Source organism: Haliotis rufescens, unplaced genomic scaffold (assembly GCF_023055435.1).
Source record: "Haliotis rufescens isolate VD_foot unplaced genomic scaffold, xgHalRufe1.0.p SCAF_21, whole genome shotgun sequence".
Lineage (NCBI taxonomy): Eukaryota > Metazoa > Mollusca > Gastropoda > Lepetellida > Haliotidae > Haliotis > Haliotis rufescens.
The window spans coordinates 12724173-12740229 of NW_025963902.1; the positions used below are offsets into that span (position 1 = coordinate 12724173).

The 16057-nt window shown below is 41.2% G+C and overlaps 1 protein-coding gene across 2 annotated transcripts in view; it reads right to left on the reverse strand.

The window, feature by feature from the left end:
- Nucleotides 1-1156: 1156 nt before the first annotated feature.
- Nucleotides 1157-16057, reverse strand: part of LOC124117346 (cubilin-like) — a 40903-nt gene continuing 26002 nt past the window's right edge. The window contains exons 11-20 of one of the 2 annotated variants that reach the window (XM_048401259.1): nucleotides 15476-15569; nucleotides 14721-14842; nucleotides 14138-14311; nucleotides 13793-13895; nucleotides 11492-11613; nucleotides 9637-9786; nucleotides 6424-6502; nucleotides 3773-3897; nucleotides 3187-3348; nucleotides 1157-1757 (exon numbers count right to left, since the gene is read on the reverse strand). In XM_048401259.1, the coding sequence (XP_048257216.1) occupies nucleotides 1510-1757; nucleotides 3187-3348; nucleotides 3773-3897; nucleotides 6424-6502; nucleotides 9637-9786; nucleotides 11492-11613; nucleotides 13793-13895; nucleotides 14138-14311; nucleotides 14721-14842; nucleotides 15476-15569 (1379 nt within the window). In that variant the 3' untranslated portion in view covers nucleotides 1157-1509. Of the gene's footprint in view, nucleotides 1761-3186; nucleotides 3349-3772; nucleotides 3898-6423; nucleotides 6503-9636; nucleotides 9787-11491; nucleotides 11614-13792; nucleotides 13896-14137; nucleotides 14312-14720; nucleotides 14843-15475; nucleotides 15570-16057 lie in introns of both variants that reach the window. The other variant, XM_046479168.2, reaches the window with a different exon arrangement.

Sequence of the window (16057 nt, forward strand, 5' to 3'; positions counted from 1 at the left end):
AGCTAGCTGTGTTGTTCAGTATGTAGTCGCATGTGAACGGTCGGAACAGCAACACCACTTCTGTGTTACAATTTCTTCTATGCAATCAATGACAATGGGAGATCCAGCGAAACCATTAGCAAATAAATTGCCATGAATATAAATTCTTGATTACCTTGGCTCGTGGATTCCACCAAAGTAAAAAACATATGTGTTCAGTGTTATGTATTAGTCCAATCTTTATTAACGTACTGAAGAGGCCACAGGCCTATAGTACAATTTGAAGAATATACAATTTTATACAATTTATGTACATATCTCACCAAATCACCTCACGTCATTCCACAGTACAATACCATACCCTGTAATTTCATAATTTCTATTTTACCATATCACAACTTGTTATATCATACAACATATTCTATAACATCATATCATATTGTATCATTATTATAAGATCATACTATATAGTATTTTGTCATATACCATTATCATATCATAACATACGATACATACCATCGTACCATATATCACACCTATATTATATCACATTTCAACATGTCATATCACACAACACATTGGCAATTTTATAGCTTGTCCCATCATATCTTATCATATCATACCATATAATGCCATGTTATGTATTACTCTCACGCTCAATATAATATCAAGACATGCACGTGCACTACATTCGTATATGTAAAATAATGTATATGATCTGTAACAAGCTTTCATGTTCTAATAAACATAAACATAACTCCAACACCAAGCATCAATTGATATACAAAATAGTTTTATATCCAATAACAAAAACAATTAAGAGTATATACTACCACAACCAAGAGGAATTTCAAAAGTTTCTCATCGTGGTCATTGTATTATCACCCATTCAAAATTGTGACATGCTTGTGGCATGATTGTGATAGTCTTTATTGACTACTGATCAGTTGGTGAAAGTTCTTTCACTTGTACAACGTGACTTCTGTTCCTTGGTTATACACAGTCAAACAATCAACAGGGGGCACGGGTGGCCCAGTCGTCTAAGGCGCCGCGATTCGCTGTGCAGAGTTGCGTCCCTTGGGCACGCCAGACACCTATGATTGTGGGTTCGAATCCCGGTTCGCCCCAATTATGTCTCTAGGTTTGTCAGCACCATACCTGTGCTCGTGGGTTTCATCGAAGTGGTAAACGTCTGACACCTGCCTCACTTCGGGCTTTCCTCCCACAATAAGCTGACACGCCGTGATATAACTGGAATAATGTTAAAAGCGGCGTTTCACTCACTCACTCACTCACTCAACAATCAACATCACACATGACCCAAATAGATCGGGAAACAGATATTGTAAGAATACAGATAACTGTATTTTCTTATGGTGATAGATTTTCTTAGAAAATATAAAATATGCCTCTTTGGAACAATTTTTGGCGGTGTTTTTATTTGCTGTCGATGGAGTTTGGGGATTTCATCAAAAAATATGTTAATTTGTGTGACAGTAGGGTGGGGGGTCATCCTTCACGACTTAACTGTCAGCCAGCTGGGGCTGGAGTAAGCATGGCCGGCAGAGTAGTAGCCGTAGTTGGTGCGTAGTTGGGCAGGGGGATTGAGGAGACCTTGTTCACGTTGTCTTTGCCAGATCTGTTACTTTGTGACTGGTCATTTGTCGTGGATTTTTTCCTAGAGCAAATTCCACAGCAGCAACACGTTAATATAGCCACGCCTACAATGCCGCCGAATACCCCTCCAATGACCGCTCCAAAGTTCGGTGTAAAAGACGCCGCTGTACAAAATAAACACGAAACAGAATGTTAAAATAAAGACGAGTAACGTACATTGAATGTTATTACTCCGAAGTTTCTGGACACAGAAGCTGACGAAAAATAATATTCACGTTAAAGATCTTTTTTAAAATGATTAATTAGTACTACCGTCACATGCATGCGTGTAACATGACCTAATAAGCCCTCTGATAGAATGCGCGGTAAATATGGTTTTGAAATAGATTCCTGAAAGTTTCAGAATAATCAAATTATTGCAAAAGTATTGTGGTTTCATGAACCTATTGCGTTCTGGTACAGCATGCCACGCACCTATACCTTCCGACATGATGTCAGACCTAACCTAACTGATGTTTCCCGGGTTCTGAAGATTACTTGAGACGTTAAAGTTAGGTGGCGATCAAGGGGTTCTCATGTTTTCTTGTACTGCTGGGGAAACGTTTGCACTGAAGGTAATAACATAAACTTTTTTTGTCATTGTATTACACTGATCGAGCCATCAATACCAGCGTGATATTATGTCATCTGTCAATAGTCCAACTTCTCAGAGGGGCGGTCGGGTAGCCTAGTGGTTAAAGCGTTCGCTCGTCACGCCGAAGACCCGGGTTCGATTCCCGACATGGGTACAATGTGTGAAGCCAATTTCTGGTGTCCCCCGCCGTGATATTGCTGGAATATTGCTAAAAGCGGCGTAAAACCATACTCACTCACTCACTCCAACTTCTCAGTGTTTTTGGTCAAAGGACAGTTACACTGAATCGACTATTACACCCGCTTCACCCCGTGACACATTATTCACAAAGGATGAAACACTGTATAATCAACTGTTTAGATTAAGGCCGCTTCGTAACTATGTCAGTCATGAACAGGTGTGGCATCTTGATGCAATGTGAAACGAATGAACACTGCTTCAGTAAACAAAACCAGGCCGAATACGTGACAGTTTAGTCTTCCTGGCGACCTTGCCCCGCCACTCCGCCTCCATGGTCAACCCCCACCCTCACGACATTCCTTAGTCATCTAAACACATTGTATGTACAGTAAAGTACGGTTATAACGAACTCAAAGGGACTACCAATTTTAGTTCGTTATAACCGTAGTTCGTTATAAGCATATATACAGCATAACTAAAGCAAATAGTCGGGACCCAAAAAGTAAGTTCGTTATATCCGTCAGTTCGTTATAAGCGTGTTCGTTATAACCGTAGTTTACTGTATAATGTTTAACCCCAAATGCACAAAGTACTTGGTTTATTGTATGGTGCAAACTACGCTGCAGGTAATATTCAACACGAAAACAATGGAAATGTACAATGACTGAGACGTGACATCAACGTTATAGTAGGGGTGCTGATTGATGAATCTCATTCGTCCTGTCTTAATAGATTCGATGTATCTTGAAATGAATGAAGACCACTTAAAAACTTACAGGAAGATGTTGGCTCGCCGGCAGTGAAGGCCAACTTGAATCCTGTGAAGGTGTTCGAAGCATCGGAGAGGAATCGGACCTTCATACTCATCCCTGTACTCTGTGTATCTGGTCCATCAAATCCACACCATCGACCAAGCGAGTGTTCATATGTTCCCTCGACTATGACAAGAATAGAACCTTTGTGTGATATTATGTAAATATCGTTATACTTACAACAAATCACATCAGTTACACACATACGCTAGGACGTTGAGTGCGTTCAGACAGGCAATACTTTTAACATATACTTTGGAATGATATTTACTTATTACACATGACTATTTTATTTTCTATTTTTTACTGTAGAGTGGAAATAAAAACCCGAAGTGACTCAGGTTGTTGAAGTTAACTCCCTTGCCGAAAAGGATGCAGCTCAAACGATAAGGTTTAACTTGGATTAACAGAACTTTATTGCAATAATAAAACGACACCTCTCGTACAAATACAGTCACACTTGTCCACATAGGGACCCTGATTCGTGTCAATAACACACTTTCTTTCTCACTCGATTCTAGGAAACTCCTGACTGGGCGTAAGTCATTACCGTCATAGAGCTGCACATAATCATAGGAACACGTGCTCTCATGCTCAAGGTAGAAAAACTCCACTTCAACATGGATTACATATCCTTCAACATCAGTGCTGATTATCCATGAACAGTCCGCATTGCTAAAATTAAACAATACATTATTATTGTAAAATATAATACAAAATTCGAATTATAGCATGGTCTGAGTGTTGTTCAGGTCGCAACGCCACAGGTTTGCAATTTCCCCATAGGATTATGCAAACTGCGATACAATCTACATAGAAGTTTCTGGTGTTTCTGTAGACTTTGGTAAAAATTACTACAGTCAATGATCTAACACTGTAATATTGTTCCAGGTGTTTGTTTTCCCTTTGGTGAGTACTGACGCAATCTTATTTAAATCTTGATCCAACAAACTTTTTGTCGAAATTGATTTTTTACGTTAAGTTTGTTGAGCATAATATTTGGTTAAATTGTATGCTAAATTGTCGAAAACATAGGTTCAAGAACGACTTCTGAAAAACAATATTTTGCGTTTGCCAGAGGTAGATATGGTATATTCTACACCTGGTGTTACATTGCTGAATACATTATTATGAATGGCCAAAATGAGTATCAGGGGGTTGAGGTGAGATGTCTTTATATATAATGAGACCGCCTCCGTGGTCTTGTGGTAGAGCGTCCGCCCGGAGAGCGGAAGGTCCAGGGTTCGATCCCGGGCCGCGTTATACAAAAAGACGTTAAAAGATTGTACTTGTTGTTACCCTGTCTGGCGCTCGGCATTAAGGGGCTAAAACAAGGACTGGTCGGCTCGGAGTCAGTATACTGTGTCTGAGTGGGGTATTCATGTTCAACTGCGGCATGGTATCTCAGTGAGCTAGCACTATAAATCGGCATCAGTCCGGACTAGTACAAGCAGCCACTCACACACATACACGTGCATGCACGTCGCTATATCAGTGCAATAATCTTGGACGCGACGTTAAACCCAATTTCACCTCACCTCACCTCACCTTATATATAATGAGTATGTCATAATTATAAGTCAATACACATATGTTAAAAATGAAATTGCATGAAAAGTCGAGTCAAGTTTAATTGCTTCTCCAAACGTTTGCTATTTACAAGGACCCAAATTGGTTTGTTTTATTTACGAAAAATGTGTCAGTGCTTAACTGGTGCTTTACTGCTTTCCAGGTATGGTTAATACCATGGCGGTGTTAACTTAAGCCCTTCCCAAGTCACCCTCGAACACTAAATTTCTCTATACGTCAGCAATAACAGAATCAGCGTCGTATAATCATGAGTGTCCATCTCTACTCATGAAACGAGTCAAGCAATGTGTTATGTGTTTGTTTGGACATATGGATAATTCATGCGGTAAAAACAGTGGAACAAGACAATCGTCGTTGTGTTTATTTATGTGGGTTATTCATACAACATATTTCACATATTTTTGTGAACTCATCTAATTTGCTTTTCGATAGAATTTGTTGCGGAAGAACACACAATCCTGCTTCAATCACGTTTTCCCGTTTCCTATATCGATGCAGTTAAAACCATAGCAACTGCAACTTGTGTTAGATAGTTTAATAATCAGAACGGCACATTCAAATTTCCAAACTAACATTCTCAGCTATTTAAAATATAAGATAGTTACGACATGAATTGCAAAGAACAAGGACGGACAGGCGTGGCTCATTTCACATTCATTTTTTGTAGTGCAGGCATGTTTGTTGTTTTACGCCACACTCAGCAATATTCAATCTAGATAGCGGCAGTCTCTAAATAATCGACAATCCAGTGATTAACACCATGAGCATCGATCCACGCAATTGGGTTTGGTTTGGTTTGTTGTTTAACGCTACACTCAGCAATATCCCATCTTGATAGCGGCAGTCTGTAAATAATCGACAATCCAGTGATTAACATCATGAGCATCGATCCACGCAATTGGGATCGATGACATGCATCAACCAAGTTAGCGAGCCTGACCACCCGATCCCGTTAGTCGCCTTTTACGACAAGCATAGTCACCTCTTACGACAAACACACGGTCCTCACGGTCCAGGTGCAGATATGGGTCTATCAGTTGCAATGAAACTTGCCTAACTTGAACCAAAGAACGGAAATATTCGGTGGTCATTTGTTTGTGTGAGAAATGTGTCAGATGAAAAGGTAAACTGTGCAAACAAATATATGCAAAAGACACCATCTAAGCTACTACAGTAAACTACGGTTATAACGAACACGCTTATAACGAACTGACGGATATAACGAACTTACTTTTTAGTCCCGACTATTTGTTGTAATTATGCTGTATATATGCTTATAACGAACTACGGTTATAACGAACTAAAAATAATAGTCCCTTTGAGTTCGTTATAACCGTAGTTTACTGTAACTCAACTGTGTGTTTCCGTTGATAAGCATTCATTAAGCTTTGCCGTATGTTGCTTTACATGTAAAATACTTAAATTCTATGAGTCAGTGACGTTTGGATTCATTTCCATGTAGACTACAGATTCGTATGTCATTTTTAAAATTGTAGTAAATGATAAACACGGTGCTTAGATAAATTCGTAGTTGGCCTATCGCTCTGGGAATGCAGTTTGACGCACCTCTGTGTGGTCGTGATAATCGAAAAACGTGTAGTGCATACTCACTCGGGATAGTCCAGAGGATAATTCGGTGATTCAATATATTTCGTGTCATATCCATAAATCTCTTCATCTGTGCCACATCCTGAAACATTGAATAGTTACACAGCACTGGATGGTTTCATTACTATAGTCTTGATTGTGTGATGATGTGGATGTCCCAGGAGACACGGGTCTGTTCAAACTGAGAGGTACAACAAAGAAGGGGTGTGGTTATGACCTTGCATAAGTGTCAAATATCTAGTATTATAAACCTATTCATTGAGATCGCTATTAAGTAAGAGACTTCTTTCTATAGGCATTAAAACCTATTGTGAGGTTTTACTTTCCAGTCGGGTTAAATCTCATAAACAGGGACGTTGTAATGTCTCTGGGATTTTATATAATGTCCTGGGTATTTTATTAATATAACTTCCGTTCAGATTGTAACATGTAATGAAATGTAAAATCAAATGACAAATGTTTTCTTTATATTCCCGAGGATCGAACTCGCAACCTTCATAAGGTGTTGATAAGCCTCACTGGTTTTTAGAATGTCCTTGAGAAAGATCCGTACGCCAGCAACAGATATTTTACGCGTTTCCTAAGGTTCATGGAAAGTATGTTCGAAACATAAAAATGTTGATAAATGTTGTTTTAAGTTTCTTTTTAGGGTTAATAAGCATGGAAAAACACTTTCCCTCGGTTTTGGTAGAGACAGCATGCCCTGGGGGTCGGGAAAAACCGCGGGGGCTTCGCCCCCTTGGTTTTTCCCTCTCCCCAGGGCATGCTCTGTCTACCAAAACCTCGTGAGCGTGTTTTCTCCAATACTTACTACTTTCGTTGAACAAATATGAAATAACTTTATTTAAACATTATCAACGTGGTAAAATGTGTTGACAAAAAAGACAATTAGATTTTGTTCTTTTCAATAAATCCATGTTGAAAAACGTTCATTATATTAACTTAATCTGGCATTTCAACAGGGAAACAATGGGCCTTGTTGTACCACCTTCCTTGGTTCAGTTGTCATTAATGATGTGGAAGTTTTTACGTTGCCATACTGTCACCGAGGCGTTAACTGGCTCATGACACTGTCATGTGTCCTGGTTTTCCGACACCGCTCGGCAAACTCCGGCGGTCGTCATTGTTCAGTGTGAGATCATTTTATGTTAGAGAATTAGTGGCATTTCATTCTCGTGTGATCTCGTGACACTCTCAAACCATGTATTATCTGGATATATGTTATCTCTTATGTGTTCCTTGCCATATTCTTGTACTGTCAATGTTACTATATTTATGATTTGCAAACATTAGGGGAACTTATATCCACATGCAGATATTTCTCATTTATTTAATTGTGAATAATTGTACATAGCTTGTTTTGCTGCTGTTGGATAGCTTATGTTAAGCGCTTTACTTTGATACTTACAACTTCAGTGTAGATATAGTATTTAGTTAGCTAATCATGTTTTCCCGTGTTTAGAAACACACGTTATCTAGGTGCCCCAGTCAGTTGTATTCCCGGCGGTCCAGGAGAATATGTCCCCTCCGACGTCCGCGCGCTGTGTATTTAAGTCTTTCTGGATCTCGTATCTTGACTCTCCCGACTTCGTAAAACGTCTTTGACGACTGGGCCACCCGTGACCCCCAATGCCTGGAAACCAGCCTCCCGTGATTGACTAGGCACTTTGTAACGTGTTTTTCTAGTAATCCCTGGATAACCAACCATCCCCTGATTAACTATCTATTACGGAACTTTAGTACTTCCTTGTTCAGTCACCCGTGAAGATTCCGGGATAGAATAGGTCTTCAGCAACCCAAGCTTGCCGTAAAAGGTGACTATGCTTGTCGTAAAAGGCGACTAACGGGATCGGGTGGTCAGGCTCGCTGACTTGGTTGATGCATGTCATCGATCCCAATTGCGTGGATCGATGCTCATGATATTAATCACTGGATTGTCTGGTCCAGACTCGATTATTTACAGACCGCCGTCATATAGCTGGAATATTGCTGAGTGCGGCGTTTAAACCAACCAACCAACCAACCATCCTTGTTCAGTCAAAGTGACAGAATCGTTAGTCGATGAAGACTGGTTGATATTCAGATGTAATCGTCTATTTTGTAGTCGAAGTTACTTATTTTAGTGATAAGCTCTCAGTGTTTATTTCCCGTTATTTAAGTCACTCGAGGTTATTCACTCACTAGAGTGTTGAGTTAATTGACTCAGGTGTTAATTGGTCATGGACGACTTAATTGGCAGTCTACGCATCTGGTTCATATCTTGTCACAGTGCCTTAGTTCCTCTCCTTTTTATTGCTGTAATGCAATTGTGTAGTTAAACTGGTTGTATATTTGGGCTGATGGAATTTATTTGTGATCTGTGTGAGCGCAGATTCGGTTTATCTTATCTTTTATTGTCAACCATTAGTACAATAAGCAGTTATTTGATTTACCTGTGAACCTATTACCACGTTTTCTATATCATGTTATTCTTATTTAAGACCCCCCTGATCATTGGAACACAGCTCAGTGACACATGCAACAGGTAAAGTGGTATTTAATAGGGTTTAACATGGCCTTCAGATTGTTGCACTTTTAGCGATGAGCATGCACGTGTGTGCTTGTACTAGTCCGGACTCATGCCGACTTTTTACTTCTTGCCCACTGAGATACCATGGCGCAGTTTAACATCAATACCCCACGCAGACACAGCATTCTGACTCTGAGGGGCCTGTCAATGTTTTGATGCTGAGCGCCTTAATGCCGAGCGCCGGGCTGGGTAACAACACGTTTAACCCCAGCTTCGGCTCTCTGGGATGACTCTCTACCCTGTGACCACTGAGGTGGTCTCAATACTATAGAACTAAACACACAAGAAAATATGTATACTGCATCCCGAGGGACACAAAGTAATATTCATTGTACCAACAGCGCATCCAGAGCAGTTATTGGTATCTGTCATTTCATCCATCAATCATGACTACTGTCCACTGATTCAATCCCGGTATGTATGTTAACGCACAGTACACTACACCATTTCATTATTTGACAGGACCCTCATGGTGCCGGTAAGGACCCTTTAAATTATTATTGGGGGTCCTCTGAACCCCCACTTTTGAAAGTCAGGGTTTATGTTTATACACATATGTTGGTGTTAAACTTACGGACAGTTGGTGTTTTATGAATCGTTAGTTTGATGTTAAAGAAGACGCATATGAACAATTTATAAGTGAGTACCTGACGTCTGCGCCATGTATTCAAAAGAAAATCCTCTGCCTGTACCAGAGCTGTCACTGTGGAAGGTGATGGTCATGGCGTTGCTGGAGCTGACGACGCCCCTGGTGCCACTACAGTATTTACCCAACTGAGTACCATAAGACGAGGAGCCTTGAATAAATATATTGATAGATTTTAAGATTTAACATACTCGTATTGAATCAACTTGAAGCTAATAATATACTCACACGCAAAAGAAACGCAAGTCGAGTATGCAGTATACATGTTATTTATTTTCAACAGAAAAGACAAGAAATACTAATAGGGCAAGATTGACAGAAATTTGACGACTGAAGTCAGTTTAATGCACTAAAAGGCAGATGACATAATTGGGTTTTTTTCAAATGTTAAGGGCTCACACAGTTTCGGGTCAATACCCAAAACGTCAGTCAATACCATGTGTGACCACCATTAGCATTGATCACTGCCACACATCCCCTGTACATTGAGTGGATCAGACGATTTGTGAAGGACCTAGGGATCCTCCTGCACACATCCAGAGCAGCTCTGCGTAGTTCATCGGCAGTTGTAGGGACAGGGACGCCTTTGAACCTCATCCCACAAGTGTTCGATGGGGTTGATATCAGGGCTGAGGGCTGGCCACGGTAGAACACGGATGTTGTGTTGTTGCAGAAAGGTCATGGTAGCTCCGGCAACATGGGGACGAGCGTTGTCCTGCTGGAAAATGTGTTGTTGATGTTGTGCAAAAAATGGAACAACATTGGGTCTGATCACTTGGTCGATATACCGCTGAGCAGTGACGCCGTGTCCCCGACCTTGACCAAAATTCAGAAAGCACATGGGTCCAAGTCTCGTATTAAGTCCAATCCCTGCCCATATCATGACGCTAGGTCCACCCCATGGATCCCTCTCAATAACGTTTCTGTCAGCGAAACGATCACCTCGACGCCGCCAAATTCTGACTCTTCCGTCTGCATGGGAGACACAAAAGCGACTTTCATCAGAGAAGATGACACGCCTCGACTCAGGATGACGCCAATTGTGATGACCCTGTGCCCACTGAAGTCGTGCTTGTCGATGCCGTCATTGGAGAACAGGACGACGTGCTGGTCGGCGACATCTTGTTGAGGTTGTTGGAAAGGAGACGTCGGATCACAGTGTCCCGGCTAATGTGTCGATTATGTGTTCCTATGGTCTGTCGAGCACTTTCACTTTCAGTTAGGAACGGATGTCGCTGGTGTTGACGGGTAATCTGCCGATCTTGTCGAGGTGTGGTGACCCTAGGACGACCGCTCCGAGGAAGGTCATCTGTGGTCTGTGTAGTATTGTATCGATGCAGGAGACGGTAAATTGTAGTTATGTTAACGTTGAAATGACTGGCAACATCTTGGACAGACTCTCCAGCTTCCAAACGTCCGATAGCCTGGTTTCTCTGATTTTGAGTTAGGCGTGGCATTGTTGACCAAGGAGTGGTAGGTCCAAGAATCGGCCACAGTTTTATACCCACTACAGCTCGTGACAGTTCGTGCATTTTCGATTTCGCGAGAAATGGGTGCATGATACCTATATATTCATTGAAATAGTGCGTTTTGGCCATTCGTTTTTTATGTTGCGTTTTTACTCGGGGCTTCAAAAATGCAACCAAAAATATTGATAACACCATCTGGCTTCATTACATGCTAAAATTCGTATCAATTTATGGTTCCGAGTTTGTTACCTATTTGCTTAAAACCACTTGCGTTTCTTTTGCGTGTGAGTATACAATTTTTTTAGAAGATTATTTAGAAACCTATTCGACACAAAGAGCAATGTGATGATATTTCAGCGCTTTTAAAAAAATGAACATTGTGCTCACCGTCACTGAAGAGGAGATAGTCTTTTGCACAGGTGGCTTCATATTCCACAGAAAGAACTTTAATTTCAACTTTTATTTTATATCCAACAGGTGCAGAAATTGTCCACTTGCAGTCCATGTTGCTACAAAGAAAGATGCAGTGAACTCTTTAAACGTAATCAGATCTGATTAGATCAGATCTAAATCATTGACATATGATATTAAGAGTAAATAAGTTCAGATTTACAAGTTGGGAGAACATAACTACTTGACACTTTTTAGGGACAGTAATATGGGTTTTTTTATGGATGACAGTGTGCAGTGACTCTATGTAGTCAGGTCACTGTTCTTTTTGAGGACCCAGATAATTTTCGTTATCCGGGATAAGAGGTAATGGTCAAGGATGCACATCTTGGATCCTGAATCAACACACGTGTCTATGCAGTGGATACACCATGCGTCCTTCTGCACACAACCATCAACAGGCAAGGTTTAGGCATATATTTTCTGGGATGCACTATGTGCCTCCTGAAACTATAATCGCGGGTGCCTACAAAGCTTTTTGATGACAAAATTGAGGCAAGCAATCAAAGAGAATAGGCAAGGAATGGTGGTAACTTGAAGACAGCTGCGATATGACAATGCGTTAACTGAGGATTGCCAAAGCCTACAATTTATCATACAGTCCAGACCAGGCCCCTAGTCATTACATTATGTTCCTGAATTTGAAAGCAAACCTTCCTGGTACCCGGTTTGAAGATGATGAAAGACTGAAGGGAAAGTTTTACTCTGCAACCATTCGTTATTTGAAGGATTGATGAGCTACCTCCATTTATGTTAAGGGGCAGTATATCATATATGCGTGATTTATTTGCCTGACATTTTTATTAAAACCATGTGACAAACAATACCTGACTTTCATGAACGACTTTACAATTGTATAATCTGTAACAATGATTGAGTAAGTAGGTTTAACGACCCTGGAAGATTCCAACATTATCAGGGCTTCACACATCGCACACATAAATTGAGCATTGCCAGTGAGCGTTTTCACCACTAACATACCCTTCTGCTCCAAGTATGTAGCAACATCATGATCAGGTGTTAATTACCGTCAGTGAGGTAAGGTGGGGTATCTCAGTGGTTAAGGCTTTCGCTCGTCATGCCGAAGGCCCGGGCTCGATTCTCCACATGAGTAAAATGTGTGAAGCCAATTTCTGGTGTACTGTGATTTTGCTGTAATATTGCTGAAAGCGACCAAACCTACTCACTGCCCAAACCGCCCCAAGGCAGTAACAGCTTCTGGTATTTTAAACGCGGTTGATGAGCCACTTTGTCGTTACTGTATAAGGATTTTCCACGCTACAAAAACCACAAGCTATAACTTCTCAATGATTTCGATTACTTACCTGTACATGTAGGTGGAGCGAGTTACGTTATTTCCAAGGTTTGCTTAATCTCAATAGAGTTTTGTCCTATTTCAGCGTCCTTCAGGGTGGGTGAGTGGGTGAGTTGGGTTTAACGCCGCTTTTAACAGTATTCCAGTTATATAACGGCGTGTCAGCTTAATGTGGGAGGAAAGCCCGAAGTGATGCAGGTCTCAGACGTTTACCACTTCGGTGAAACCAACGAGCACGGGTATGGTGCTGACAAACTTAGAAACATAATCGGGGCGAACCGGGATTCGAACCCATCCTTCAGGGAGGTGATAATCAACAATATATATATATATATATGATACTATTGATGTATGCAATTCAGTTGTCATGTATTATGGTCATGTGATATGCTAGGCCTTCCAGCCTAAGGGTGTAGTTCGATGGCTTCCTTAATGCGAGGCGAAGGCTCTAAATGATGTGCATCTTTTACCACGAGGTAACATCCACGGGTACGATCATGATGCAGACAGGTTAAGGATAATCGTCAGGGAGAATCTAGGATTTGAAACCAGGATCGTAGGATACAGGCACGATCCAGAACTGCAACGCCAATAGTGAGTGAGTGAGTGAGTTTTGGTTTAACGCCGCTTTTAGCAATATTCCAGTAATATCACGGCGGGGGACACCAGAAATGAGCTTCACACATTGTACCCATGTCGGGAATCGAACCCGGGTCTTCGGCGTGACGAGCGAACGCTTTAACCACTAGGCTACCCCACCGCCCCGCAACGCCAATAAGGCTATTGTGTCATGGCCTCGTCCCCTCCTGGTAGGAAGGGTAGTTTTAAGTATCAAACACTTTGTGGCAGGTTGGTGTCATATTATTAACCTGCTATTAATCAATAAGGCGCATAAACCAAAGATATTGCATCGATTTACTTACTTGTTGTAGTTTTTATAGGGATAGCCAGGAGACGACAAATCTCTCCAGGTGGACGTGGAGGCGCTGAGCAATGAACTTCCACAGTTGAGCACATTTCTTCTCTCTATATAAACAAAAAAGAAAGCGATAGTTTGATTCGCAACATCCACTGTGAACGTAAGGCTAATTAAACTGTGATTTTCTAAGTGTTTCTTGAAGCAGGACCAAGTAAATATCTCCACCGGCAATACCAGACAAAAGCACATTCAATATGCCCAACCCTTAACGGCAAACCCCCAACCCCAACCCCAGGCCCACCACAACCCGATTATTCAATGGCCGGCCCTCAACACACAAGCATTGTACCTGTAGCAGATGTAAGGAAAGATCCAGCTTTGTATTTCAGTCTAAATCCCAGTGCTGTGTCAGAGCCGTCAGTGTGGAATGTGATGGTCATGTAGTTTCTGGAGCTGACGACTTCCCTGTTGTTGTAACCACTACCACAATATTTACCCAGACGAGAAGCATAAGACGTGGAACCTTGAATAAATAAGTGAATATATTTATTGACTCCAGTCGTCGGTTTAGAGGCACACACTTACATGTATACATGTTAGCATTCAAGTCAATTTGAAGCTAAGAATACTGAGTATTGATCAGAAAGAACCTTGAATAAATATATTTCTGTGCCTGTCATCACTCATAAGCCCTTCTTACACGAATAATTACGAATCACAGTAAAAGCAGCTGAGGCGTTTAAGTTGTCTACACGTTGGCCATTGGCTTGTTGAAGTCGTATGTTTGGGGGCGTAGCGTTATACAGAGAACCTATTTCAGATTCATGGTGAAAACTAATAAAACAGATATTGATCAGACGCCAATACAGCACAAAGACAGTTATGATTATATTCACTTGAAATACCTTTGTAAACATGTACATTATGCTTACCGTCTCTGAAGAGAAGGTAGTCACTTGAACAAAGAGGCGAGTATTTCACAAATAAATACCCAACTTCGACTTTAATTTCATATCCAGCGGGTGCAGAAATTGTCCACAGACAGTTTAGGTTGCTGCAAATAGAACTTGCCACATCAGCTTTGCACACACACGCACGCATGCACGGACACACACACATACATCCGACGATTAACAGTTTGTGAGTGTGTATGGTTTTACGGCATTCGTCTAAGGCACCGCAATTTGCTGTACAGAGTTGAGCACGCCACAAACCTATGATCGTTGGCTCAAATCCGGTTTGCCCGATTACCTTTCCAGGTAAGTCAGCACCCAAGTGGACCTGCATCACTTGGGGTCTTCCCCCAACATCAAGTTGACATGCCGTGAATTGACTGGAATATTGTTCAAAGCGGCGTTAATCCCAACTCACTCACTCCAATCATAATGCTAATCAGCCACTATTACCTGTGTTGTGCTTGTCATGTACATGTAATATCCCATGATACATTAATGTGCTTGAAAAAGGTCACATCATGATCATTCAACTACTTTTAAGTTGGGAAGAAAATGGTCACCAAGCTTACAAGTAACATGCTACTTACCAGTCATGTGTGCAGTGCTGCTTTCTTGTCACGTGTTGAGTGTTACTTCACTGTCACGTGTGCAATGCCAATTCATGTCACGTATGGAATGATATTTGTTTAATGAGTAGCGCTGTTAACTGACAAGCTAACTATTACACATACTTGAAATAGTTCGAAGGATAGCCAGGCGAAGTCAAATACGTCCATGTAACAGGAGAGGCGGAAAGATCTGATAATCCACAAACGGGAGCTATAACTAACATAAAGGAAAACAAAATGTAAGAAAGGGCACATTTATAATAATTCACAATTCATCAAACGACAAATTGACGATCTGTGATAACAACCTAAGGGATTGCAACTACAGGGGTTAATATCGTTATATCATATCACATGAGTGTTGGTGGAGTCTATTCAAGTACACAAGGAGCGGTGGGGTAGCCTAGTGGTTAAAGCGTTCGCTCGTCACGCCGAAGAACCGGGTTCGATTCCCGACATGGGTACAATGTGTGAAGCCCATTTCTGGTGTCCCCCGCCGTGATATTGCTGGAATATTGCTAAACGCAGCGTAAAACCATACTCACTCACTCATTCAAGTACACAAACATGAGGACGTACCGGTTATTCTCAAGGATGCTGAAGCTGATGCCTCACAAACAGTAAGTTGTAATTATAAGTTACTCGGTTAAAAAAGGAAAAAGCCTCTCACAGAAGGTGTCTCTGGGGTCATCAAGGAAAATATAT